Source organism: Alligator sinensis, unplaced genomic scaffold (assembly GCF_000455745.1).
Source record: "Alligator sinensis unplaced genomic scaffold, ASM45574v1 scaffold54_1, whole genome shotgun sequence".
In the NCBI taxonomy this organism is placed as follows: domain Eukaryota; kingdom Metazoa; phylum Chordata; order Crocodylia; family Alligatoridae; genus Alligator; species Alligator sinensis.
The window spans coordinates 2,512,128-2,540,030 of NW_005841962.1; the positions used below are offsets into that span (position 1 = coordinate 2,512,128).

A 27,903-nucleotide genomic window follows, 5' to 3' on the forward strand; every position below is an offset into this window, starting at 1 on the left:
GGCCTGACCAGTGCCGCATAGATGGGGAGGATCACCTCCTTGGTCCTGCTTGAGATGCATCTGTGGATGCACGACAAGGTACAGTTGGCCTTCCTAGCCGCCTCCCCACACTGCCGAGCCATGTTCATCTTGGAGTCAATAATGACTCCAAGATCCTTTTCCACCTCCGTGCTGACAAGAGGGGAGTTCCCCAGCCTGTAGGTATGGTGCCGGTTGTTCCTCCCCAGGTGCATCACCTTGCACTTGTCTGTGTTGAACCCCATCCTGTTCTCCTCTGCCCATCCTTGTAACCTGTCAAGGTCCGACTGTAGCCTGTTGCTCCCTTCTATTGTGCCGACATCCCCCCACATCTTGGTATCATCAGCAAATTTGAACAGGGTGCTTTGCACCCCCTCATCCAAATCACTGATGAAGATGTTGAACAGGGCGGGCCCGAGGACCGAGCCCTGCGGGACCCCACTGCCCACGTCCTTCCAGGCCGAGAAGGACCCATCCACTACCACCCTCTGGGTGCGGCTCTCTAGCCAGTTGGCGACCCACTGGACTGTGTGGGTGTCTACGCCACAGTCCCCCAGTTTCCTAATGAGAACGGGGTGAGAGACAGTGTCGACAGCCTTCCGTGAGGCAGCAGGAACTTCCTGGTGCAGTAAGACAGACAAAAGGCTAGGCCTCAGACCCTTGCAAGAGCAGTAGCAAGTCTTTTACTTTTTTTCTGTATTTAATTGACTATTTAAGTTCATATAGATAATAGTGTTGTTTACCATAAGCTTCATCGAGACGTAGCAGCTCATTTGCCCTGACCTGGCTCAACTGCTGCTTCAGGCAGATACTGCAGTGTTCAGCCACTGCTATAGTTGTGAGAGGCTTAACATAGGACTCTGCCCCTTCTGTTTGCTGGGGCCAGAGGGAAGTGGAAGCCATCTTGGGAGCCATTACAGCACAGTCTGTGTTCTTCAATTATGTTTCTTCTGGGGAAGAAAATTCAGATTCCCCGCTTAAGACATGCATGCCAATTTCAGAGGGATGATTTTGAGGAAATGTGTGTGGGGTTAGGGGGGGTGGTAATGTGAGTAAATATGGTACTCTTATTTTGCACAGTTGTCATATATGAACTAATTGAGCACCTCCTTAAAAGAAAAATATCTTACCCGTTCCCAGCTAAAAGCCAGACCTAGTGCATTAAGCTGCTCCTTCATGTGTTGAATATTACTGTAAAACAATAAAAACATGAATCTTTAAAATATTAATATTTTTATTAGAAAATACACTTGCAATCAAATGCTGGTCAAGTTCTCTTAATGTAAAGGCATTACATTGTTGCTAAATACTATTACTATAAATACTCCAACTCAAATAGTTGTGCGATAGGCAAACCCATCTAAGTTAACCACTTCAAGTGCATTTTGATTCAAAATTCCAAAAATATCTGTGCTGATTTGTGCTCTAATCTAGGGTACAACCAAAGAGTGGACATTCTTTGCCTTCATTTTTCTGAGCAGGGACCGGGTCATTCCCCCCCCTCCACTGGGACCCCCGTAGGCCCCAGGGGAGGTTTACCCAGGCCTAGGGTCAGTGAGGACCTAGTCAGGGAACTTCTGGAGGGACTGGACGTATTTAAATCGGCTGGTCCTGACGATCTTCACTCCAGAGTGCTGAGGGAATTAGCAGAGGTCATTGCGGGACCCCAGCACGGCTTTAAGAGCACTCATGGTGCTCTGGTGTGGTGCCAGATGACTAGAAACGGCCAATGTGTTCATTCGAGGCAGGTCCTGTCAGACCAACCTGGTCACCTTCTATGACCAGGTCACAAAATCCTTAGACACAGGCGAAGCAGTGGACGTAGTCTTTCTGGACTTCAGGAAGGCCTTTGACACTGTCTCTCACCTCATTCTCATTAAAAAACTAGGGGACTGTGGTGTTGACACCTACACAGTCAAATGCGTCACTAACTGGCTGGAGGGCCGCACCCAGAGAGTGGTGGTGTATGGGTCATTTTCGACCTGGAGGGATGTGGGCAGTGGGGTCCCCCAGGGCTCAGTCCTCGGACCTGCACTGCTCAACATCTTCATCAGCGACTTGGATGAGGGGGTAAAAAGCACCCTGTTCAAATTCACAGATGACACTAAGATGTGGGGGGATGTCGGCACGCTAGAAGGGAGGAATAGGCTGCAGTTGGACCTAGACAGGTTACAGGGGTGGGCGGATAAGAACAGGATGGGTTTCAACACTGACAAGTGCAAGGTGCTGCACCTGGGGAGGAAGAACCAGCAGCATACCTACAGGCTGGGGAACTCCCTTCTTGTCAGTGCAGGGGCAGAAAAGGATCTTGGAGTCATTATTGATGCCAAAATGAACATGGGTCGGCAGTGGGGGGACGCGGTCAGGAAGGCTAACCGTACCTTGTCATGCATCCACAGATGCATCTCGAGCAGGTCCAAGGAGGTGATCCTCCCCCTCTATGCGGCACTGGTCAGGCCGCAGTTGGAGTACTGCGTCCAGTTCCGGGCGCTGCACTTCAGGAGGGATGTGGACAACATGGAGAGGGTCCAGAGGAGGGCCACTTGCATGATCAAGGGCCAGCAAGGCAGGCCCTATGAGGAGAGGCTAAGGGACCTGAACCTGTTCAGCCTCCACAAGAAAAGGCTGAGGGGGGATCTAGTGGCCATTTACAAACTAATCAGGGAGGACCAGCAGGCATTGGGGGAGTCCCTGTTCCCCCGAGCACTACCAGGAGTGACAAGGAATAACGGTCACAAGCTGGCAGAGGGTAGATTCACACTAGACATCAGGAGGCGCTACTTCACTGTCAGGGCAGCTAGGATCTGGAACCAACTTCCAAGAGAAGTGGTGCTGGCTCCTACCCTGGGGGTCTTTAAGAGGAGGCTTGATGAACACCTCGCTGGGGTCGTTTGACCCCAGTACTCTTTCCTGCCATGGCTGGGGGTCAGTCAGAGTTGATGATCTGCTCAGGTCCCTTCCGACTCTACCAACTATGAAACTATGAACTTTAAAAAACCCCCCAGCAATTCTGTTTTGTGGGGAATACCCTATTGCTGCTTTCCATTATAATGTATTAGTTGTACTGCAACAGAGAGTCTAGGGACCATACGTATGTATTACAATAAGACAGCCCCTGCTTCCAAATTGCTTACATGCAAAACAACAACGTTCATTCAAGCATTTTAAAGCTAGAAGTGACCAGTATAATTTCTAGTCCAACATCCCACAGAACATATATCACAGAATTTTATCCAATTCAGCATATGTTCAGATATGCCCACTCTTGATACCCTGAGCAACAAAGGCACCCTTCCTAGAATAATCAGAATTGCAGAACAAATTCACCACAGAAATAGTGGGAGAGTAATTTGAGTAAGCCAGGAGTATAAGTCCAGGTTTGTTTTGGAAAAGGTTTTTTGCAGAGCTATTCCTATATAGCATACCCTCCTGGTGCAGACACAGCTTCTACTAAAAGAAAATGTGTCTTTGTGGATATAGCCCCCTTAAGCAGGGAGCTGGATTAGATCACCTTGCGAGGTCCCTTCCAGCCCTACTTTCCAATGATCCTAATCCATACCAATTCCCTGAACAAAATTAACCATACCAGCAAAAGCACCTCCCTCCTGACATCACTGTATCCACACCACCACTTTTGCCAGGACAAAAAGTGCCATTAAAAATATCATCTCTCAAAGGATAATTTTATACCAACAGAATCTTCTGTTGAGTATAGCCTTGGTCTTTGTTTGCTTTAATAATAAGGATGGAGCAAGAAGAGACACAGCAGCCACTTGGATCTATTTTAAATGACTAATATTGGGTAATTTAATGATGTTCTGAAATTAGTAGAAATCAGGACAATAGAAAATGCAAATGTTGTTTCAGTTTTCAGGTGCTTCTGTAAGTAGTCTCAACAATGAGGTGCTCATTTGTTTAAAAACAGCTATATTTGTATAAAATTTCTATGCTATTTAAATCTTAAACAAGGCAGTAGCATATGCCTGCAAGGTTAGACAGACTTACAAAACCAACTTGTGACAGAAAATATTTGCATATAATGCAAAAAGAGCTCCCACACACACAAAAAAAAATCAATCCTAACCATCTTGTAATAAAAAAGACAGACTATGTAGCAAATGTAAAGGTTACTTGTTTAACCCCCAAGCCCACAGAGAAAGGAGGAAGGAATCAGGAATGCTAAAAGTGAAACTTCCATAGCAACATCAATTTGCTAATATGCATGCATTTGCATTTACAGTCAGGTATTATAAGTGTCAGGACAAATAACTGCACGGTGTGGGCAAGCTAATATTATTGAGAGACTTAACTATAGCAGTCCCCAAGTTTTATGAGCTCAAATACATAAATGAAATTGCTTCATTAGCAGTTTACATTTGAAGGCCACCAACAGACGCTCATTTAAAGGCACAATAGGATCTGATCCCTGATCCTAACAACCACACCTCCTGCCATGTGACATGTGCATGGCAGGATGCATGACTTCAGGATTGGGGATCAGATCCCAATCATGCCCTATTTGTCATCATGATCCCAGGCTCCCCCTGAACTGGCAAACTGAAAACTGGGTTTGCAACAATCAGCTGATTGTTGGTTGGCTCTGGGACTCCAGTGGGGCCAGTTTGAGCCCTGGTGTGGTCCCAGAGCCAGCTGACTGTTGTCCAGTGGGAACTGTATCAAGCTGGTTTGAGTCCTGGTACGGTCCCAAGCCAGCCAATGATTAGCTGATCATCAGCCAGCAGTAACCACACAGGGGCCAATTTGGAGCCCCAATGCGGCCCTGGATCCAGCCAACAATCAGCTGACTGTCATTTTGATGAGGACCGCTCTGGGACCAATTGGAGACCACAATGCAGTCCTCATCCTGCTTCACATTTAATTTAAGGTGTCATGGAAATCAGACAGAAAAATAATACACATTTTTGTGGCTGGTTTCCCTTTGTATGAAGCCATTAATTATCTGAATATTTGTCAAGGTTCCTATTTAGGATGTGATAAACAGACTAATTGTGTCTTACATATAACATCTATGAGGGGCCAAAGAAAAAGAGAAACAAAACCTGCCTGAGCTGAATTAGCAGGAAAAAGGTGCTTCTGACAATAAGACAGCAGGAACAGAAGAAACCTGGGTTCAATTTCTTTCTCTACCACAAACATTTTGTGTCACTTAGCCCACAGCTAGACTGAAAGCCTACCCAACTGGAGTGCAGCGCCCCAAATTAGAATCAGCACAGCTACCCCTGCATGATGCTATAGGTAGGCTAGCTAGCACTGTTGGATGACAGTGACAATTAGCCAACTCTTACGCTGCCCACAATACCACATGGATGTGGAAAAACTTCTGCTTCAGGACATAGCCCACACAAGCATAGCAGTGTATTTGAGGGTAGAGGAGAGGCCATGGAGAGGCCTCTGTCTGCTCTGTACCTGTTTCACACTTATAAAATGAGGATAACAATACTTCCCTATCTCACAGGTGTAGGACAGTGACAGATGCCATAACAGTTCATTAGATGGACATGTTTTGCATTCAGGATACATTAAATTTATCAGGGAAGATAGTAAACACTAATTTACTGCCCAGCTTCTCCAGAGATAAAAAAGCCTGCAGTCTACAATACTATCAACTGTGCATTTGCCCAGATGGGAAACACTGGGCAGTACATTAGAGCTGAGTGTCTATGAAACTCATCTACATGCTCAGTAGTGCACAATTTCTTTTTAACTGTTTTCAAGTGCAATAATACTGACTGCCATGCATGGTGTATTATGTTTTTTTTTCTCTCTGTCTTTAAAGAAAAAAAAATAAACACAGTTCTTTGTATCATCCTAGATGGCCATTTGTTTTCATCTACATTCTTCTCCAGATAACATCAAAAGAAAAATACAAGAACGAATATGATACTGTCACACTTATAGGCTGCACTGTGCCTTTTACAGCTCCGGATGTGCTACTCTACATAATATCCTTCCCTGAAAGCCCCCCTCAGACCTTTTGCTTTTTAGTCTCCTTTGATAACACCTTGTGTTATCAAATCAAAATTATTTATATAAACTTATCACCTTATCACCTTTGATAACACCTTGTGTTATCAAATCAAAATTATTTATATAAACTTTTAATCTTTTAACCAACTGTACAGGGAGCTGGGTGGCATAGGTGCTCAGGTGGACAGTTGACAGCCCAGAGGTCACAAATTTGAGGCCAGAGAAGTGTTCATGGCATAGCCTGCCAGAGTCCAATGAATCTGTGAATTCTGCTAAATACCTTGTCACAAGGACATAAAAAGTAAAGGAGCAACTATATAGACTCATAACTATCCATCTGTCCAAAAGACAAGCAAGTAGGCTCCTTCTGAAGTTACATTTCTCCATTATTAAACACTGTTTTGGCTTTATTTGCAAGGCCAGAGTACAATTCCCTCTTTATAGAGCAAATCTGGTAGTATTTAAGCTGTTAGAAATACCTTTGTGTCCAGGTTACTGGGTGCAGCCCATGGTCAATTGCAGCATTTTCTGCAGGCAGTCCAAAAGCATCCCATCCCATTGGATTTATCACCTGTAACACAAATGAAAAGTATTATTCTTTGTCACTCTCTGGAATGGAGCCAGCCACACCTTCAGGGCTCAAAATAATGAACAATATTTCACATTTCAGCATTTACTTTCCCAGGTTTGAGTCATTCTAAAATATGCCTGCTGGGACTAGTTCAGTTTAAATGCAAGTATATGAGATATGTCTGCTGTCATTTTGGTGGCAGACAGAATGTGAACGTAGACTTAAGTAACTGCTAAACAACAGATCACTCACATAATACATTCTGGTCACTTATTTCAAGGCTGGGTTATCACCACCACCACCAACCCTGTGTAATTCATGCAATATTCTAACCAAGTACTTGATATTCTGACTGAGAAAGCTGCTGTAATACAAATTTTTGTATTAGAGGAAGGTGGAAAGGACAGAAAAAAGTATTTAAAAACCATTTTCCATAACTAAACTGGCTGTACAGCACTGGCTCAAGTCCAAATCTGAAATGACAGTGTTTATATTTTTTCGTTAGGTTTAAGTGAAAAGATGGAAACAAAGGGTTTCAAATACCTTGAATGGAGTTTTCAGTTAAATTTTGTGAAAGTATGAATTTTAGCTGAAGACTTATATTCAACATATTTTAGAAAGATGCCAGATATACAGAAGCTGAAAAGATGAGCTTTACTTGGGAGACAAAAGCCTACTACAAAAGTTAACTCATTGTAGCGTAACATATGTATCTCTTTTCCACTATTATACAACTGATTTAATAAATAAAAACTATTCAGCGGCACAATGTATTTTCAAGAAACTTTTTACCGCATGAAAAGAATGGTCTGGCTCACCCCCAAAATATTGTGGCTGTCAAATATGTTTATATACTATTTTTCTCACAAGTAAAAATATGCTACGAAATACAGCAATTATTTAGAGAGAGACCAATAGCCATGTGTGCTAGAAACAGGCCTACAACATCCATATAACACCACAATTGGATGTACATTAAATGGCATATGAAGAATTGTTCTGGGCTCATTACTGAGAGTAGTAAGGGTCAAACAGTGCAAGGACAGAAAAGGGCAGGTCCCAGCACCACTACTCATGCTCCCAAGTGCAAAGACTGAAGCTCAGGTCTGCTGATGGCTACAGACTTCCAAAATAGGTAAGATGCCATTCTTGCATGTGCCCCTCTCTCCTAGTGCCCCACAGATGGTGTGCTTCGGTGTAGTATGAAGCATATCTTTATATACCTCACTTAACAGCCTCATCATAACTCTAATCCCCATTTCAATAATACATGTGCAATCAATGCACACTGTGCCTTTCTAATTAAGTCTACCTTGCAACAATTTAATATAATTAATATACCACCCTCCAAAATGTTAGCTGCTCACATAACTTTTCTCACCAACCACTGGCATCTCTCTTAATGAGTAAATCCACTACAAAATACTTTCCATTAGCAAAAAATACATGTTTTGAGCTAACAAATGCTATAGGCAATTTTAAAATTAAAGGACTAAAGAAAAATGTAAATTCAAGTTCCAGTAAGAAAATATCCCCAAATTAATCTCTAGGTTAGATCTGTTTGTATAGTTTCCATAGAGACTAATGTAGTACATACAATATATTAGAGAAGACTATTTCAAGTTCATTATCTCTCTCACTTCTCTGCTGTGAATGGATTTGGAAGGGTTGTGAAATGCAATTGTCTAAAAAGTAATAGGTCAGTTCCTTCTGACCAGAATATGTGATATGAATCTATAGTTAAGATGCAATACTCCTCACGCAGGACTCAGTATTGTACTTAGGCCCCCCTCTACATGTTACAGGTATTGGACAGGTATGGTTAATTCCAGTTACCTTGAGAACCAGCTACATGTGCAAAGAACATATCATGCCATAAAAATCTCCAACCAACTACCAAGTTAGACCTTGAAAAGTTAACTTTAAAGTTAGACTTTATAGCTGGTTGGTATCAAGCTTTAATTTGACATGTAGCAGGGTCTCCCCTGTGGCTGGGAGCCCCAGAAGCTGCCAACGTTAGTCACGGCAACACCCTGCAACTGCTGGGACTGAGTCCCGCAGCTGTGGATGCTGGGTCCCAGCAACGCACCTCCCAGTGCTGGGACTAAGCTGGGTCCCAGCAGCCATAAGTGCAGCTGCGATCTCCCAGCCCCAGGGGTCTCATGCACCCTAGAGACTGGGAAACTGCAGCTGCTCTGATCTCCCAGCTGAGGGGGTTCCCTGCTGCGGGAACTTACTTCTTGCCAGTGCAGAAGGAGCCTGGAATCAGCTCCCCCTGCCCCAGCAATAAGTTATGATGGGACCTAATGTGTGATCTCACAGTCATGCCTCCAGGCAGCATGTATGGCATAACAGGAGGTGCAATTGTGTAGATCATGCGTTAGACCCCAGTTGTGCCTTTACCTGCATGTGCAGAGGAGCCGTCAAAGTGTGTTCTGTTAACACAAAGTACACAAAAAGACACCAACTTGGCTGAGTACAATTCCCAAAGTACTGAAATACAGGCAGAAATCAGACAGATTAGTGCAAAGCAGAAGGAAGTGTATATATATATTTAAAAAAAAATCAACCTGGATGTCAGAAGGGGCTATACATTTAGATAATGCAAGGATAGTTAAAAAGCAAAAAAAGAAGAAAAAATAGGAACCAGGCATTTGAGAAGACATATGGTACTCCCACCAGTTGCTTAGTGCCTGAGTCATAGTCCCCAGCTATGAGAAAAACATTATTTTCCCCAGAATTACAGATGAGCAATTGAAAAGCAAGAAATAAATCACTTTCTTATATTTTGTCTTGACTTTCCATAACACAAGTTCACTTGGTTATAAAGTTGACCACTAATACTCAATAGGAGAAATCACTCACCAAGGAGCCCCTTCTCAATAAGGCTTTTCAAGACACGGGATCTTTATTCTCTTAGCCGAAAGGTAAAAAGAAAACTAATAATGGACTTTTCTCCTCACTCAAGTTCTTTGCAGCAAGATTTCAGCTCCAATAAAAAATACTGCCAGAAGAACTCCAGTTTTGACAGCAAGACGTCACACATTCACGCTCAAAGCCTCCTTGTGACAGCAAAATCCTCCATGCTGCCACTGGAGTTACACCACCTTTGCTGAGTGAAATAGTCCTTCTGCCATTGCCCTGCAGCTGGCTTAAGGCAAGTGTAGACCTTTCCACAGCATCAGCCAATTACTTTGGTCTATTAATCAGCTGAAGCCTTTCCAGAGTGTATTTGTACTCTCATGGCACTCTCATGCTGATTGGAGCCATACAGAGCTAGCAGAACTGCATGGGTGTGCACCCCGTGGTGGTTTGGTGGTAGTGGCTATTGTCTGCCACCAAACTGCTAGCAGCAGAGGAAAATGAATGTAGCTACAACCTAAGTCTCCAGATACCCAACATCCCTGAATCTGAAGGTGAGAGAAGCTAGTATAAAGAACATTTAGAAAGGAGGAAATGAAGTGAGTTCTGAGGTGGTGGCAACCATCAATCTTTCTGGATCATGGTGTATGCATGAGGGCCACCCAGACCTCCGATGCAATTTTTTTTTTGGAGAAGTGGAGGCTGCCCAGGCCTTCCATCCTCCCTTTAGGCCACTGAGACAGAATCCAAGGACCAGACTGAGTCCAGATGTTTGATACTTCCATGGCTATAGTTGTATAAGAGTCTGGGTATCAAATCCAGGTCTCCTGTATGGTAGATAAGAATTCTACCACTGAACCACAGAGGACTCCTGAGTTCTGAGGTACCAAAGCTCTTTACAAAATAAGCTAGCACCACAATTACTTTCTTTCCACATCCTTCAAAACAGGTGTTAAAACTTAACAGGCAATGAGTGCAGTAACATGGAGAAGGGCAAGCCCAAAGATTTAATAACCTGATCCATAGCTTTTGCTTCTTCAGGCTAGCAATTTAAAGATCGGTATTCTATTACCAATGTCTAATCTTTTCTACAATGTCATAGAATCACAGAAAATTAGGGTTGGAAGGGACCTCAGGAGGTCATCTAGTTCAACCCCCTGCTCAAAGCAGGACCATCCCCAACTACATCATTCCAGGCAGGACTTTGTTAAGCTGGGCCTTAAAAACCATGAAGGATGGAGGTTCCCCACCTCTCTAGGTAACCTGTTCCAGTGCTTCACCATGCTCCTACTGAGAGCTTATCCTAATACCCAACCTAAACCTCCCTTGCTGCAACTTGAGACCATTGCCCCTTCTTCTGTCATCTATCACCACTGAGAACAGTCCAGCTCCATCCTCTATGGAACCTCCATTCAGGTTGTTAAAGGCTGCTATCCAATCCCTCCTCAGGCTTCTCGTCAGCAGACTAAATATACCCAGTTCCCTCAGCCTCTCCTCACAAGTCATGGGCCCCAGTCTGTTACACCCCCATGGTGCTAAAGGACTGCCAAAGCATAATCAACTCAGAGTTTAATGCACAATACATTTCACACAATTCAACTTAACTAAAATCTAACTTTATTAACACCTTAAATGCATTAATAGTTTCTACATAGAGAAAAAAACCCACTTAGTTCAATGGTCTCACCCAATCCCAAATGTTACTCTACTTCACAGAAAAGATGGCCAATCAGTTCCTGAAAGCAGAGGGTGGTCGGTTGTGGGTAATGGCTGTTTTTCAGTCCAAATTGTTGGATGATGACACACACCCAACTTCCTTGTTGCTCCCCTTTTATGCTATTTCTACTGATAACTCTTCATTTCTGGGTACCATTGACTGGTTTCTCTGTGAGAATCATACTGTTCATGTTCTTATCCTGTCAACATATGTCTTTGTTCTAACAAACCCATCATATACACACATCTTAATTTGGTCTTTTACCAATGTCTTAATTCACAGTAGGTCATGGCATAGAAACTGTATTAGTTTCAGGGCAGGAGCTCCCCACTTACCGCCGCCACTCTCCCACCCCTGCCACCGCTGCCGTGCCTCAATTGATACTACAAATGCTGCCTTCTGGAACCTAGTAGAGGAAGGTTTAAAGTGCCACTCCTCTCAGAGATTCCTCTAAGAGATCTCAATTCTTTCTCCCAAATGGTCTCCAGATGTCCAGTATCCTAACCTTTAAGTCTCATTAGACACCCAACTCCACTGATGTGATGCTGCTAGGTAAGACATAACACTGTTTACATACAAAGCTGTCAATATGATAACACTCAGTACTATGTCTCTATCAATATGGCTAGAAAAGCATGTAATGAGATTGAAAGAACTTTACTTAAATGCTAAAAGAAACAGAGACACTACTTTCCCAGATTTATTTTTTGTATATCTGAAGTCATGTAGTCAGAGAACTGAAACACCTTTTTCATGGTTTAAGCAATCAGGACTCATAGTAGAGATTATATCTTTTATTAGACCAACAAGATTTTTTTTTTTTTTTGCAAAAAAGTCTTTTTCATGGTTTGTTTCTTTCTATTCTGAAGACTGAAGTTTCTTAAAATCCTTCAAAACTACAAAATGTGCGCCAAGGAAATGCCTATAAATACATACATATAATACACTTTCCACATCAGTTAACTGTATTTATTTCAATAGGGTATGAAAAGAGAAGACAACCTGAGACCAAAGTAAAGTCTTGTTTAAGGGACAGAGAATTTGAGATGTCACTAGTTTTTCCTATCATGACAAAAACAACATCCCTCCACAGCTACAGGGTAGCGAAAGATCGACATTTTTAAAGCAAAGATCTCCATCTGAACACATTTCCAAAAAGCCTTTTAAGTTTATCTGCTAAAAGAACTGTTATGTAACAGCTAAAAATCAAGCACGGAAAGCACAACTAGTAACTGATTAACATTATGAATATTTGACTAGTTTGCAGGATCTAGACAGCAGCATTCTTCCAATAATTCCCTGCAACAGAATGTTGCCTATTAACATTCTGATAATGTACTGCCTAAATTAAAAAAAAAAAAAATCAACCCTCACAGACTTCCATCAAAACATCATAACTCTAGTTATGTAATGCTCTCATTTATTTCTATTCTTGTTCTCAGAAGGAATAAAAGATGAAAATTATTCTATGTCCTCACTCTATCAAAACTGCTTAGAAAACAATAAGGTCTCTCACCTCTTTAATCTTTTATGTTCTTATCAAATTTAATTGTATTTCATATAGTGTTTTCCTCCCTCTGCTTTTTCAAGTATGAGAGGCAGTCAGCTAATTATCTAGTGCCTTAGGTATCCAACTCTGAAAATATGAATTCAAATTTGACTTGATTCACATGAAATCCACATGGTTCTCTCCCCTTAGTCGAAAACTGAAATCATTCACCAAAATGGACAACATTTTCTCAGGAGAAGCTAGACAGCAGCTAATGAAATTTAGAATTAAAGTTCCATGATATAACATGCCATGGTCATGCGTGTGTTTTACGCATCTCTCCCCCCATCCTGTCTCATCAACTGTGCACACATGCTGCATAACCAGAATTCACTGTAATAAAGGAAATAATGAATGACAAGAAATGCAGTTAAAAAAAGGGAAAGCTATGGTGTAATTAAGGACATAAAAAGAATACAGTTAAAGTTGCTTTGGGATGCCCTGTCAGTAGAAATATCTAAATTTACAGCCTGGGCATGCAACACATTCACTTTGAGGTAATTTGCAAGAGTTGGTACAGCAATGGGAATGACAGAAAGATCCGGAGTGGACAGACAAGCAGCTATTCCAAGGGTAGCTGCTTGCAGTAAGTCAGTGCTGCCCAACTTTTGAGAGGCAAGGGCCACAGGACTCCCAGTAACACACTACATGAGCAGTATACTGCATCATGCAAGCCCCACCCCTACCACAATGCATAGGCCTCCCAAAATACCCTGCAAGCCCCCCCCTCTGCTATGTTGCACAGGGCTCCCAGCACACTGTGATAGCTATCTTCCTCTATAGACCCCCATCATGCTGCATGGGCCACGACAGTACCCACTGTGCCACATAAACCCCCCGCAATGTGCCATGTAAGCCTCCCAGATAAACTGTGCAATCTCTCCTACCACAGCACATGGGACCCCAACATGTCATGCGAGCCCCTCCTGCTGTACCACAGACATGCCATGTCACAGAGGTGCCCTGCATGTGCAGATGAGTTGTATGCCCCACCCCACACTTTACACCCTCCACCACCCTTGCCTGTTCTTTGCTCCTACAGACAGCGGATGACTCCCACTGCACTACACCAGCATGGACACTAAATAGGGTCAATGGATCCTTCTGAGCCCTCCAGCCATGGGCTCCTTCAACCCCCAAAACTGCACTGCTCTGCCCCCACTCCAAGGGAAGGAGCAGGGAGTAGAAGCTGGAGGAAAAATGGGGTACTGGCCATAGCTGTAAAAAGCAAATGGGGGGTGACCCCCAGAGACCACAAGTGGCCCAGAGGTGCCACTTGGACAGCCCTACAGCATGTAATGCTATAGCACCTCACTTCTAGTCAATGAGGAAACAAACAACGGCCTGCTTGCTTCCACAAAGAAGCAACCCTCAATAGATGGAAGACAGATAATACCAACACCAGTGTTATTTTATCCCTGTTTCCACACACCCCCACAGCGTAATTCAACACAAGATTTGAATACCATATTTTCTCACATACAACACACACCTTTCTCACCAAAATCAGCCACCTCAAAATTGGTGTGCGTGTATGTAGTGGGAAAGCTGATTTTGGATAGAAGCACGGTGCTTTGATACCTGCTGTACAGTGCAGCAGCTGTGACATTACTATTCAACCACCAAAGAGAATGAATTAACAGCTCACTGTTAACAGCTGTGGAGTAAAGAACAATTGTCCCTCCTTTTTGCTATTCTAATAATCTTGATGTTCCAATAATCAAGCTAACCTTTCTTAGGACAATTTTGCTGTTTGGGAGCTGCTCCTGGTTTCTCTCCTCCTAATTTACAAGCCTGGAGACTCTTTAGCTCTTTTCAGAATGATAGATTCACCTCTGAAGGCAAATCTTCAGCAGCAGCTAGGGCTTCAGATTTAGTTAAGCAGGAAGAGGAGGGTGAATCAGCTGAAGATTAGACTCTGTCCCTACTCTATGCAGCTATAATTCTGGAAAAATCTTGTTTTTTCTTTATTCTGCTTTCCTAGGAGTAATGTGTGTATTATATTCTTGAGCATGTTGTACATGAGAAAATATGGTAAGTTACTCTGGTATGGGGCTGTACATCAGTTGTCTTCTCCCTGTTTACACAATTGTGAATGTATTGTGGTTCTAGCCTCTAAGTCTAGAAATCCATCTATTAGGAACTACTAAAGTATAAATTTAAAAATACATGTACAATGCAGGAAACTGGATTATGTCACTTCCAACCTAAACAATCATGACTACTTTCATATTATCATCACCCTATCATTGTTCATTTTTTAGAGGAAAGTTGGCAATCTTACTTGTGGTATCAATTTCTATCTATAACTATTAAAATGCCACCATGGGCACAACTGAGCTGGATCTCTCTGTGTTTACTGATTGCTATGGGACTTATTCTAAGACTCTGGAAGGACACAAATAGTCCCCCTATAAAGAAATTTATTAATGACATCATGGTATAAATGATTTTTTTTCTATAATAGAAAAAGCATTAGAAATATTTCTAAAATTTGTAAAGAACGCATAACACCATCAAAATTAAAAAAAGGTAAATTTTTAAAACGGTACAACAAGAGAAAATATAACAGGTTTTCATAAAGTTTCCCCCCTTGAAGCTACAGAAGTGTGTGTGAAATTTCAGGTGGAACAGACAATAAAATAGAGAGAGGTAGTTAGCTGTAGTAACTTAATAATATCTCTTCTAGTTTAGGGTTGGTTTATTTAGCAAGTGAAAATTAAAATATATAAATCAACTTTAACATAGTCTTAAATAATTTTCATAATATTTTTAAGTATATACATATCTAAAGTTTTATTTAACTACTGTACTTGAAGCTGGGAAATTTCAAGAAAGGTACATATACATTATTACGTATAATTATGATGTATATTGTATATACATTTTTAAATCAGTGCTCATGGTGTTTGTACTAAGCAGTCTGTATGGGTTAAACTTTTTATTTTACAATTTTGCCTTCAAATTTTATTTTCTAATGTAAACCATTTGTTCTATGACAAATATGTTACATCAGAAGCAACCTAAGCCAAATGCACAAAATAACTCTAGTTTTACACACTGTTCCTTAAAACTTCTGTGGATTGTGGAACTGTTCTCACTGCATCAAGGATGAGCTCTTCACATGGTACAGAGTAGATTTCAATGGGAACATGCTAATATGCATGTGCTGAAGATTTGACCCCATACCTATGCAGCTCTGATAAATTTATCCCTACATAGTACAAAATAGTCAATCAAAAATATAGCAACACCTTGTTATTACAATGTTAAGCAGTATGTTAAAAACTGGCTATAGATTCATGCAGAATTATATTCCCATGTGGAAAAAGCAAGAAATTACTGGAGCATGATTGGGGCGGGCAATTATTTCGGGCGGAGGGCCACTCACTGCGTTTTGGCAAGCCATCGAGGGCTGCATGACAGGCAGCCAGGGGCAGATAAATATTAATTTTCTTAATTTTGGTGGGGCCCCGCAGGCCGGATAGAATGGCCTGGAGGGCTGCATCCAACCCCCGGGCTGCATTTTGCCCACCCCTGCTCTAATGCCTGCCTGCTCAGGGTCCTATGCCACTAATGCCGTATAATAAAATGAAGTTTCAAAACAGCAGGGAAAAAGAAAGCATCAGATCCACATTCCCCATAAAAATCATAGAAAATTAAGATTGGAAGGGACCTCAGGAGATCTAGGAACTTCCCCAACTATACCATCCCAGCCAAGGCTTTGTCCAGCCTAGTCTTAAAAACCATTAAGGATGGAGATTCCACCACCTCTCTGGGTAACCTGTTCCAGTGCTTTACTACCCTCCTAGTGAGATTTTTTTTCATAATATCTAACCTAAACTTCCTTTGCTGCGACTTGAGACCCATGGTGGCTTACAGACATGGAAAATAAAACCCCCCCAAAACAAAACAGTGCTTTACTTTCAGCTTGGCATGCCCCTGTACCAATTGCAGCGCATGCCCAGAAGAGGCATTGCATCAGTTCAGCCTAGTGGACCCAGCATCTGTATAGCTCCTGCACTTCAGCGGGACTTTTTGGTGCTTGTATCTAATAGCTGATTGAATCAGCTATTCAAGCATCAGAAAGCCCGGCTGAAGAGCTTGAGCTGTAAAGATGCTGGGGAGTTGGGTCAACTGATGTGATGACTCTCCCAGTGAAGCGCTGGGGTTTTTTTCCCCCCACATCTGTCAGCACCCATTGCTCCTTTCTCGGTTATCTGCCGCCACTGAAAACAGTTAGATGCATCCTCTTTGGAATCAGGTAGTTGAAGGCTGTTATTAAATGCCTCCTAAGTCTTTTCTTCTCCACAATTCCCTCAGCCTCTCAAATCATATGCCCCAGCCTCCTAACCATTTTCGTTGGCCTCCGTTGGACTCTCTCCAATTTGTCCACATCCTTTCTGTAGTGGAGGCCCCAAAAGTGGACACAGTTTTCCAGATGTGGCCTCACTAGTGCTAAATAGAGGGAAAGTATCACTTCTCTTGATCTGCTGGCAATGCTCCTACTAATGCAGCCCAGTATGCTGTTAGCCTTCTTTGCAATAGGCATACTGTTAGCTCATATTCAGCTTATGGTTCAACTATAACCCCAGGTCCTTTTCTGATGCTTGTTGATGTGGATGTAAAATTTCAGTAAATATTTGTGCTTTGAATGCAAAATATAGAACATTAGAGCTTGAAAAACTGACAGACTGTATGTTATGCACTTATTTTACAAAGTGTATAAACTACTTAACTTTGTCTGAGATAGAAATCTACCACCTACATGAGAAAAGTATATTGTTTTAGTTAAATAAACTGATTTAGATACAAATTTAGTTAAATATGTGTAATCCTTTTGTGTAGCCCCTCATCCTCATTTAAATGCCATATCTAATTATGGAGTCAATCCCTGTTCAATTCAAGCTAAATCAATTAGACTGCTTTAATTAAATCAATACAGCTATCACCTGTAGGTCAGCAAATAGCATTTCCACCCTGCTCTTATCTCAGCACACACATGTCCAAATGAACCTCTTTCTTTGGAGTCCTGCTTTCCTGGTAAATTAAAGAACAAACATAAATCTCAGCCTGAGCTTTCTTCTCAATGGCCGTTTCTAAGATTTCTTGCTATAAACCTCACTGGCACTTCCCACAGTTTCCACTTGCCTAAGAGGGAAACTCGCCCTATTTATGTCCTTGGGTCAGTTAGTAAGACCTCCTGATTTGGCAGCCAGGATCTACATCTTCATACAGTAATAGAAGCTCTGCTTTCCACTGCCTTTATTTCTTAAGGAAAATAACCAAGTATAAGTGGCATTAATCTAACTTTGAATTTACACTCAGAAAAATCTTTAAAAGGTAAATTTGCCTTGAATATAAATATGAATTTCTACTTTAAATTTCACTCTGCAAATTCAGTGAATCTTCAGCCCTGTAAGACCCAAAACTGCCTTTTCAGTGCAAGAGACAAAGCAGTCTTGCTGATCCATGCAGTAAAAGATATACTTTGGCTTGTTTATTCATAAATACTGTTACGCATTTTGCTATACTAAAAATACAGGAGAGCCATTTTGTAAAGTCCACTTGAACACAGAAGAACATCTCATATGTTTCTAATTCCATATATACGATAACCCAACAGTAAGTCATAGCCTTGTCTACTGAAATCATCCCACAGAGCAAACCTTCAAAAAGATTAGAACACCTGTCGCACACTTGCTGGAAAAAACAGAGAGGTTGAGAAATTGATCCAAAGGATAAAAATCAAGGGGGGAAAAAATATACACATATTGTTTCTTACGAGTTTAGGCATTACCAATTCTAGTAACTTCAAAAAGCTTCTCTTTTCAAGTAAATAAGAATCAGGATAGGGTAGTTGTGAGTTTGATACGCTCAAAAAAATCAGTTGAGACATCTATCTCTTTATTACAGTACATGGAGGTTGAATTCATTGACTGTCCGCTGTTAGTCACAAATAGATGTTTGAGCAGGATGCCTATTTATACATACGCAGGAAATGCAAACACTCTTACACACCTCACAATCTTTTTACATACAGGATAAAAAGCTCAGTTAATGAAAATAAGGCAATCTTAGAAATATAAAGACCTGCTTTTGTAAAGGATGCCGTTTGGTATCACAGCAAGGATATTATTTCTTCATGTTCCCAAAAGATTTCTACTCATGGTGTTTTCTTCTCTGTATTTAGCAATTAACACCTCTGGTAGCCCAATGGATGTTAACAATTTATTTTTGTTTAATCTATTTTAGCTGGTACCAGAGGAAGCATGTTTTTGGCTTATTAAACAGGAATTAAATCCACATCTTGTTAATGAGAACTGTATCACACACTAAAATAACTTTTCCCTAGGTCTTAATATAGAGCAAGAAACAAAATACTTATCAAGAAACGAGTTGGATCGACATTCTTAATAACAGCTGAATATTGATCAAGTAGCCAAAGAGCAAGTGTATATTGACATTAAAGTGTATATACATTTATGTTTTAGAAAGAAAAAATGTTCAACTCACTATTCTGGAAATTTTAAAGGAATCACAATGCACTTCTGTAAAGGGAAGAGTGCATTCTAAGAGCATGGCATGTTCATTTGCTGCATTATTTAGGTATTTAAGGATTTGGAAAGGTAGGCTCCTGGATAATTCACTGACACACTGGACAATCTCAAGGACCATCTTGCTAGAACTCCAAAACATTGCATTCTTCTATACCAATTTTGTATATTTGCACTCTCCCATATGATACCGAACACCCTATACTTTAAGCCAGTGATTCTCAGCCAGGATGCTATGAGATCCTTCCAAGTATGCAATGGCACCCGGCTCCTGTACCAGAAGGTACGTGGTAACTCCCCTTCCTGCCAGGTGCCCCAACAGCCCAATGAAAAGTGGCACCTGCAACCATTCCCTGACCCCCCACTCCTCCCCACAGCAGTCCCTGTGCTCCTAGCAGCACACACTGCCATGCATGTGGGTGGAAAGATGTAGGGCACTTTTCAGCCCAGCTCACGCCCCAGGGCTGATGGGAGGGGCCACAGGTACACATGGCTCCAGTCACGAGCTTACTGCAGTCACAAGAGGAGCCACTGTGAAGGTAGGGGCCACACTTTCCCCCTAAGGTACTGACCAGGGGGAGGACGAAGGCAATGGGGTATGATCCTGCTCTCAGCTGGTACCAGCTCCAGGTCAGTGGTTCTCAACCAGGGTGCTGCTAAACTGCAAAGTTATATAAGAGTGTCTTGAAGCTAAAAATGTTGAGAACCACTGCTATAAGCCATTACTTTTATTGGACTATCTTTTTCTTTCCGCTAACTCTCATCTATCAACAACTCTTTTCTAATTCTTCTACCAGGTCATCTATCCTTGTTTCTTTCTTCCTGTTCCCCTCCCAAAATACTCCTTTCAAGCACACTCCTTTTTCCTGGCTATTTCCCATCTTTTTCCAGGTACTACACATCTCCTTTGGGTTCAATGTCTATTTCCTTCTTAGTGCATTTCTCAGTCATGCTACAATGCTCCTCTGGCCTTTGATCATCTTCTTCAGGTTCAGCTCATGAAACCAAAGACCAAGAACAGTCTCTGAAGCTTGGGCTCTTACCCTTGATCTTTTCTCCTTCCCCATGTATTGAAGTGTCATGTGGGGGTGATCTCCCTTTTTTATATTCCTAGAGTACAGGATTTAATCTTTATGGCCGGGATAGTTAAGAAAGCCCTTGGGGACACCACCTGCACTTTCCACTCAATTTCCAGTGGCAGTGACAATGCCTCCCACACTTCAATGGCAGTGACAGCACCTCCTATCCACCCCACACACTGAATAAGGCAGCAGTATGCAACCTATCCCCCACCACAGAATGGCAAAAAGGGGCAATCTGCTTTTCAGGAGCTGGACTAGTGAAAGGACAGACTGCCTATTCTCTGCCTCACACACAGGGGTTGCATCAAGGGGGCTCCCATTATTAATACTAGCATCTGCATTTTATCTACTTGGGTGCCTAGGCTGGGCCCATTGCACTTTTTTCCTGTCACACTCAAGAGTACTCTATTTAAATGGTGTTGGCAGAGGCCCTTCTAGGATTAATATCTTATTGATATGATTGGGATAATCTTTGCTTCTCATTAGTGCTATTTCAGACTGTGCAAACTCAAACAGCAACACTGCAGTGGTTACATGTGGGCCAAATCTGCATGTTTACTTGCAACCATTAGTGGTACAAACATCATTTCTTACAATGAAAGCTGCCTGAAATGCCTGTTTTAACCCAGTTCAGACCCTCAGCCTGTCATCCTCAGTGCACAAGTAATTCTGACTTGGTACCACATACCTGGATCAAAAAAAGATTAAGATACCAGTAGAATGATCCTACTGCAGATCTTTCCTTACCTGCATTCCTCTCATCTTCTGGAACCGTGCTATTGTGTCACTGATGGTATAGACACGGACATGGCCCATGTGTAGCTTCCCGGAAGGATAGGGGAACATGGAAAGCACATAAAACTTTGGTTTTGATTTCTAGAAAGAACAACAAAAATCAAACCCATGCCAGCTAGCATTTTATTACGAAATAATATCAAATGAATACATTAAAAACTACACAGCTTGCATACAATTTCTCTTCTAGAAATAATTTTATTTGCTTAGCTTCTTTTGTTTGCCAGTAAACAGTAAAACTAATGGGAAGAAGAATGTTTATTAAGGTACTAGAGAGAAATTAGCATCTCAATAATAGATTTTATTAAATATTACAGCAACACTAAGAATGGAACAATATATTATTAAAAATAACCCTGAGAGTTTTGCATATTTATAATGTTTTCCAGACTGTCATCAGATACCAAAAAGGTATGTGTTTAAATTAATGCTTCCTGACGCACACAGTTTTCATCTTTATTTTATTCTCCTTGGAATCCAAGTCACCTCTCTCATTTCTATAATAATTTTTCTAAATTCTATTTCCTACCAAAATCATGCAGCTCAGAAGGGGAAAACAAGAGAAGCAAGCAAGGAGGAAGAATGAAATGTTATAGCTCTATGACTGAACATAAGTGAGAAAAAGGTAAACACCCAAAGTGACATGGGAGCCATATATTTACATGCTTAAATTGTTTCCATGACTTTTTGCAGCATGGAGAAGATATTTTAAGTCACTCATTATTCTTGGGAAGCTTTCAATTATAGCAAAATTCCAAGAAAAAAAAGCTTCCCTAAGTGCAGATTTAGCATATCCCCTTAGTGGGACAACAGAATTTGTAACAGATCAAGCTGCCTTTTTAGAACACCGATTCCTAACTAAGTTTACAAACTCAAACAACTTGTGTTTGCTATTTTGTAAGCATTCACAGGGAAACCAACCTTATCAGACCTACAAAATACTTTATTCCAAAAATGATTCTCTATTATCAAGGGCCCACTCAGATCTCTCTAAATCATAGAACCACACAAAGGATTTAGATTTACTACAGAACTAAACCAGAACCCCTCACTATCTAGTATCGATTCTTACAGTATATTCCAATGCTTTGGTCAGGCGAGTTTTAAAAAAAGTCTCAAACAATGGTGCTTCTACCATTTCCTTTGGGAGACTATTTCACAGCACAGGAGATATAACACTTGAGAAAATATTTCTTCTTTTTGGCCTAAACTGTACTTCATTTAATTGTTTCTTTCTACCATCCTAAGCACTAGAAAGAAAAATTGTTTACATCCTTCTAACCATTGCATACAATTAACACATTCGCTTTTGAAAGTCTCATCTCACTATCACTTACATACAGACATGCTAGTAGTAGTCCCAAAGAAATGAATGGACCTTGTATGTAAATTCAAGCATGTAAGAGCTGGAAAGATATGGGCCTTGTCATCTGTATATGCTGATCACATGGGAGAACCTGGAGAAGGATTTACCATCCGGGGACTCCATGCAAAGGTTCAGTACTGGGTCTCTACTCTTCACTAGTCCACCAATCTAATTAGCAGCAATTAAATCAATCTCTGGCTTATCATTTTCACAGCTGTTAATGCAATGTGATCCCCGGCTGGATCAGATCAATGCCCATGCAACTGCAGGCTTTGCACTACCCTAATGCCAACCGTGGAAGAACCCCTGTACCTGAACACTCTCTCACCAAAGTCAACTGGATGGAGCAACTTCTGCACTCAGTCATAACATAGAACTGGCCCCTAGTTTTTAGTCCTCAAAGACTCTACTGGCACTGGAATTATTTTACTTGCTTTTCTCTAATTTTCCACCAGTTAATTGGCCTCTTTTTGAAACTGAGAAGCATCCCTGTCAGAATGAATCTCATTTTCTTTGCCCTTACAGGAATTGCAAGCCACATCATTTATTGTCCACTGTTATCCCTCATGCTCAGTCACTTTTACTGCTTTATAGAATTAATCCTAGGAGTGGCAAAAATCCCAAGTGAAATCTGCATATATTAGAAGATGCACATGCACCATCTGAAAGCAAACTTTATTTAGATACATGAAATGAGAGTGTAACTGTTTATCAAGAAGTTGTGCGAATTAGCAAACCTATTGACCGTTTTCTCCGTAACTGTCTCATTGTCAATAAAAATCTTTAGGAAAGCTGTGTTGTCAACATCATTTTCATACAGTCTTGGTGATCATTTTAAGATACCCATTTTATTTAATTCTGGGTTTCTTTTTGGGAGAGACTTATTTGCTCTATTATCGCTTCCTGGACAGCAGGTCTCAGGAACATTTTGGGTTTATATTTGTATGTGACACATGAACACATATACACAGGTACTTTATAACAGTATTGAAAATAAATATTTTAGTTTTACTGAAGGCAATTTTTTAAATCTGTTAAAACACACCACCTCGGACCCACACAGTCAGAAATTAATTTGCTCTTTGTCAATTATATTCTGTTTTTACTTCATGAATTATTTTATTACAGCTGTTAAAAATGCTCTATTGCCTGATATACTTTTGATGAATAGATTACATTTGAGGGGGAACATTTAAAAAAAAAAAATCTATATTAAAGTGTTCAACACGTTTTCAAAATATACTTCACCTCAACAAACAAAAAAAAAGCTTTCCAAATTTCTCATAATGCTTACATCTGTTTCCGAAATTTTGCAGAACTGTTCCTTTATTCTTGGAAACCACCATTTTTCCACTCTCTTTCTTGTCTCCAGTTTATAGCTGTTTTCCCACTTCCCTGTCTCGCTGTAAATAGATCTGATGCATCCTGGAGCAAGTGTCTTTTGCCATTTAATTAAAACCCTGAATCCAGTTAGCTGCTTTTTTAGACATGAGGAAGAAATGCCAAATCTCTTCCAAACAGGCTGCATTCTTTGAGGTACAATGTCTAATCTGAAAAATACAAACATATAGATTGTAGTAATTTATAAAACAGTGCTAACAAGAGCAGAAACTTGCATGACAACTTTGTTTAATTGTTTTGGTGTGGTTTAAAGATCAACATAATACTTGTGTTCTATCTCCAGAAGCCTAGATTGTTAACAACTTCATTCTTTAATAACTAGCTGCAACTCTAGATAGAGGGGACCAACATGAAACTAGTATGGCAATACTGGATTACTAGATGTAATGTTTCTACTCAACTTAACTTAAAATCAACATTAACTTACTGATATTTCACACACTTGAGATGACAGAATGGGGAAGAGGTGATCTTGATATTTTAAGAGTGATTTTGGATGAGGGCACAGGAAGGAGAGAACTGGGAAACAATCTCATATGAAGTTATTGATGTTGCTGAAAAGACATGGAGTTCAACAAATCAAAAAAAATAAAGTAATGAGCCCAATTCTCTTATCAAGCAACAGGCAAGTGTTGGAAAAGTGTTCTTCGTGCACTTTTGGAGGCCTACTTATCACAGAACCCAGAGATGTGAAAAATATAGTCCCTCCTCAGACTATACAGCATTGTAATTTTACTAGTGGTAGAAGCTTTTCCTGCTTCTTTCTGGAGGAAAAAATCTGAAAACCCCTCTCACTACCAGGAAGTTTTTCCAAATAGATACTCATAAATATTCACTTTAGGTGTTCCCCTTTTTTCAAATGTCATCCCATTATTCCTACTGATATCCTTTGCTCCATGTCACTTTTCCATCCTTAGGCTTGATCCTCAATCAAATTTTAACAGTCTTAACTATTCCAATGTTTTAACTGTAATAACATTATCAATGCAAGGCCTAGTGTTAACACAGTTATCCTAATTGAAAAGCACCTGTTGCCAGTATAAGCTTACTCCATTTCCCATACATGAATTATTGCTATAAAGCGTATAAGCTCTAAGCACTGACATCAAGTATCTGCAGTAATACATCTCTGTCATCTATGGCTATGAACAGATGTTGCCCTTGTTGCAGGAGAAAATGTTTTTTTCAGGACAATGTGCAAGTATTCAGACAACCTTGCCACTCGTTGCGGGACAAACCCTCCAACAGGTTCATGTGATAAAGGGAACTAACACTTTGTGTCCCCACTATTGTGACAGACATCTGTATGGTTGTACCACAATATTATCACAGGACTGGTAGATCAGTCGGTCCTCTAGATATCGCACGATGTATCGCTTCAGCCCCAATCCTGTCTCTTTTTTAACTCTGTAGAATTGCATTTCTTTTTTATTTTCTATTAGCCAGGCCCCACAGGCTCTTTTAAGCCATCTTCACAGGTGCAAATCTTGTCCTGATGATTTCCGTTATGGAGATCTGAGCTCCCTCTAACATGTTTATGTTCTTCTGGTAATAAACACAGTCCCGCACTAAATGCAACATTACAATTGTACACATGAACCATACTAAGAACATAATGATTCACCAGGTTACACCGGGGCGGGGAATTATTTTTGGCGGAGGGCTGCTTACCCAGTTTTGGCAGGCTGTTGAGGGTCACATGGGTAGCCCTGTCCCTTGACAGGTGCCCCACCCCCTGGTCACCATCTTGGGACCAATGTCCGAATGTCTTGAGACCAATGTCCCAGGGCCAGCACCAGCGGGACCCAGAGTGGGGCGCAGGCTGGCAGGGGTCTGTGGAGCTGGGCTGGGCTGCACCAGCAGGGAGAGGGGGGAGTATTTTGCCCGTCCCTGGGTTACACCTATGTAGCCCAAATTACACTGGCCATTTTGCTGCACAGCAAACTTATTTCTAAGGGTTTTCTCTTATTTTGATTCAGGCCTTTTTCTCCATGGCTGTTTTCCAGATTCTCTGTGACATTGGGGACACTGAGCTACTGAAGTGCTTATTTAGACCGGCGATTCCCAAACTTTTTTTGAGTCAAGGCACCCTCGTTAATTTGAGGCATCCCTCAGAACGTACCAGCTCTTAGTTTTCACTTATTTCTTGACTATGGAAAAATAACAGAACAGTTTTTTCTGCTGCAAAAATCTCAGAAAGATCACAAAAAAGTCAGAATTTTTTAATGCTACAGATTCCTATTTGAAATCTCTGGGTTTACCTTGTGAATCATATTTACACATCTACCAGTGCTATTATTGCATAGCAATCCAGGGCACCCCTGAAAGGATCTCATGGCACCCCACGGTGCCACATACCCTGGTCAAGAATCATTGATTTAGACAAATCACTTGCACAGAGGAGGACACAGAGACTGACGATCCAAACCCTCCAAGCTATTTGTGTGCTTAACTCCCACTGAAATCAACAAGAATTGGGCAAGACTTACAAGGACAGGCTGAAGGAACTAGGGTTATTTAGCCTGCAAAGAGGAGACTTGGATTTGATAACAGTCTTCACATCCCTGAAGGACCCCTGCAGAGAGAATGGAGATGGGCTGTTTGTTCTCTGTGGCTGTAGGGGACAGGACTAGGGGCAATGGCCTCAAGCTGTAGCAGGGGAAATTCAGGTTGGCGATTAGGAGGAACTTTCTGAGAAGGAGGGTGGATCAAGCATTGGAACAGGTCCCTAGAGAAACTGCGAAATCTCTATCCTTGGAAGTTTTCAAGCACAGGCTGCACAGGCACTTAACTGGGATGGCTTAGTCAGGCCTACTGGACACATGTCAGTAGCACAGGCCTTGTGCCCACAGAGCAAGAGTTAGCCTCCACTGTTAACACAGGTGGCTATTAGATAGTGCCACTTTAATCCTTGGGACAGATGAAAAGAAAATCAGAGATGGAAGTGGATTCAAAACAAGCGCACGGAGGGGGGACGCCAAGCAGAGCGCACTAGACAGCTCCTGAGAGAGTCCAAGCAGCCAGCTGCCCGGAAACGTTTATGGACAAGAGAAGGGAAGCAGCCTCGGAGTTCTCCTGCCAGAATCTCCTACCCGGCCTGGCAGGCGGCTGGCGGGGCTGGGGGGTTGAGCAGGAGACCCAGGACTCGGCAGGCGCGGGTGGGGAGCCCGCCCGTGGAAAGGAGCGGGGCAGGGACTGGCAGGGTTCAGTCAGAGGACAGAGCCGAGCAGCCTGGTGAGGCCCCATCCGGCCCTGCTCCCACTCCGCGCCGCCCAGGCCCAAGGTAGCCCCAGGCTCCGGCCGAGGGGAGGGCGAGGCGCTGGGCCGGAGCCACGGCAGCCCCCTGCGCACGCTCCCCCGCGCGCGCCCGCCCACCGCTCTAAGGCCGGGCCCGGCTCGAGAGAGGGGCTGTTGTTACCTGAGCTGGGGCGGTCGCGGGTCCCGGGGCCTCACGCGCCACCAACTTCCGCTTCAGCGCTGGGCGCTGCCATGTTTGATTCAACCGCCGCGAGCCCACGTGCTCCAACTCCGGAAGAGCAGGCTCCGCGCAGGCGCACCACAGCAGCTGAGGGGGAAGGGGTGTGGCCTTAGGCGGGGTGAGGCCTGGCGAGAGTCCCTGAAGCTTCGCCGCCTCTGCTCTCGGCGTTGAGTGAAACCCGCGACCTTGAACTTGCGTGCTAAGAGACGCTGCGAGGGCCCGAGGGGAGCTGCGGGCGCAGCCAGGTCCGGCCCCGCCAGCGCCTCACCCAGCACCACTGCCACCTGCGGCCCAACGGGGCGGTAGTTTTCGGCCCCAGTCTAGGAGCAGGAGGTTAGGTGCTGAGAGGCAGGACGAGTGGCCACCCTCTTCCTTTCTTTGCGCACTAATGCAGCTTTGTAAGTAAGAAAAACCAGGAGCCCCACAAATCTCGCACCCGACCTGATATGTCTGCCTCACCTACCACCTGTCCCCGTGCCTGGCTGCCCGCTCACGCTCTCAGTCCCCTTAGGCACCCGA

At 42.3% G+C, this 27,903-nt stretch overlaps 1 protein-coding gene across 3 annotated transcripts in view; it reads right to left on the reverse strand.

The window, feature by feature from the left end:
- The window catches only part of LARS2 (leucyl-tRNA synthetase 2, mitochondrial), a 113,432-nt gene extending 85,999 nt beyond the window's left edge, over window positions 1-27,433 (reverse strand). Inside the window, exons 1-6 of one of the 3 annotated variants that reach the window (XM_014518521.2) lie at window positions 27,325-27,430; window positions 24,334-24,460; window positions 23,800-24,055; window positions 21,092-21,220; window positions 6,486-6,577; window positions 1,149-1,209 (exon numbers count right to left, since the gene is read on the reverse strand). In XM_014518521.2, the coding sequence (XP_014374007.1) occupies window positions 1,149-1,209; window positions 6,486-6,577; window positions 21,092-21,220; window positions 23,800-24,033 (516 nt within the window). In that variant the 5' untranslated portion in view covers window positions 24,034-24,055; window positions 24,334-24,460; window positions 27,325-27,430. Of the gene's footprint in view, window positions 1-1,148; window positions 1,210-6,485; window positions 6,578-21,091; window positions 21,221-23,799; window positions 24,056-24,333; window positions 24,461-26,395; window positions 26,452-27,324 lie in introns of those variants that run through there. The other 2 variants (XM_025200288.1, XM_006020647.3) reach the window with 2 other exon arrangements.
- Window positions 27,434-27,903: the final 470 nt, after the last annotated feature.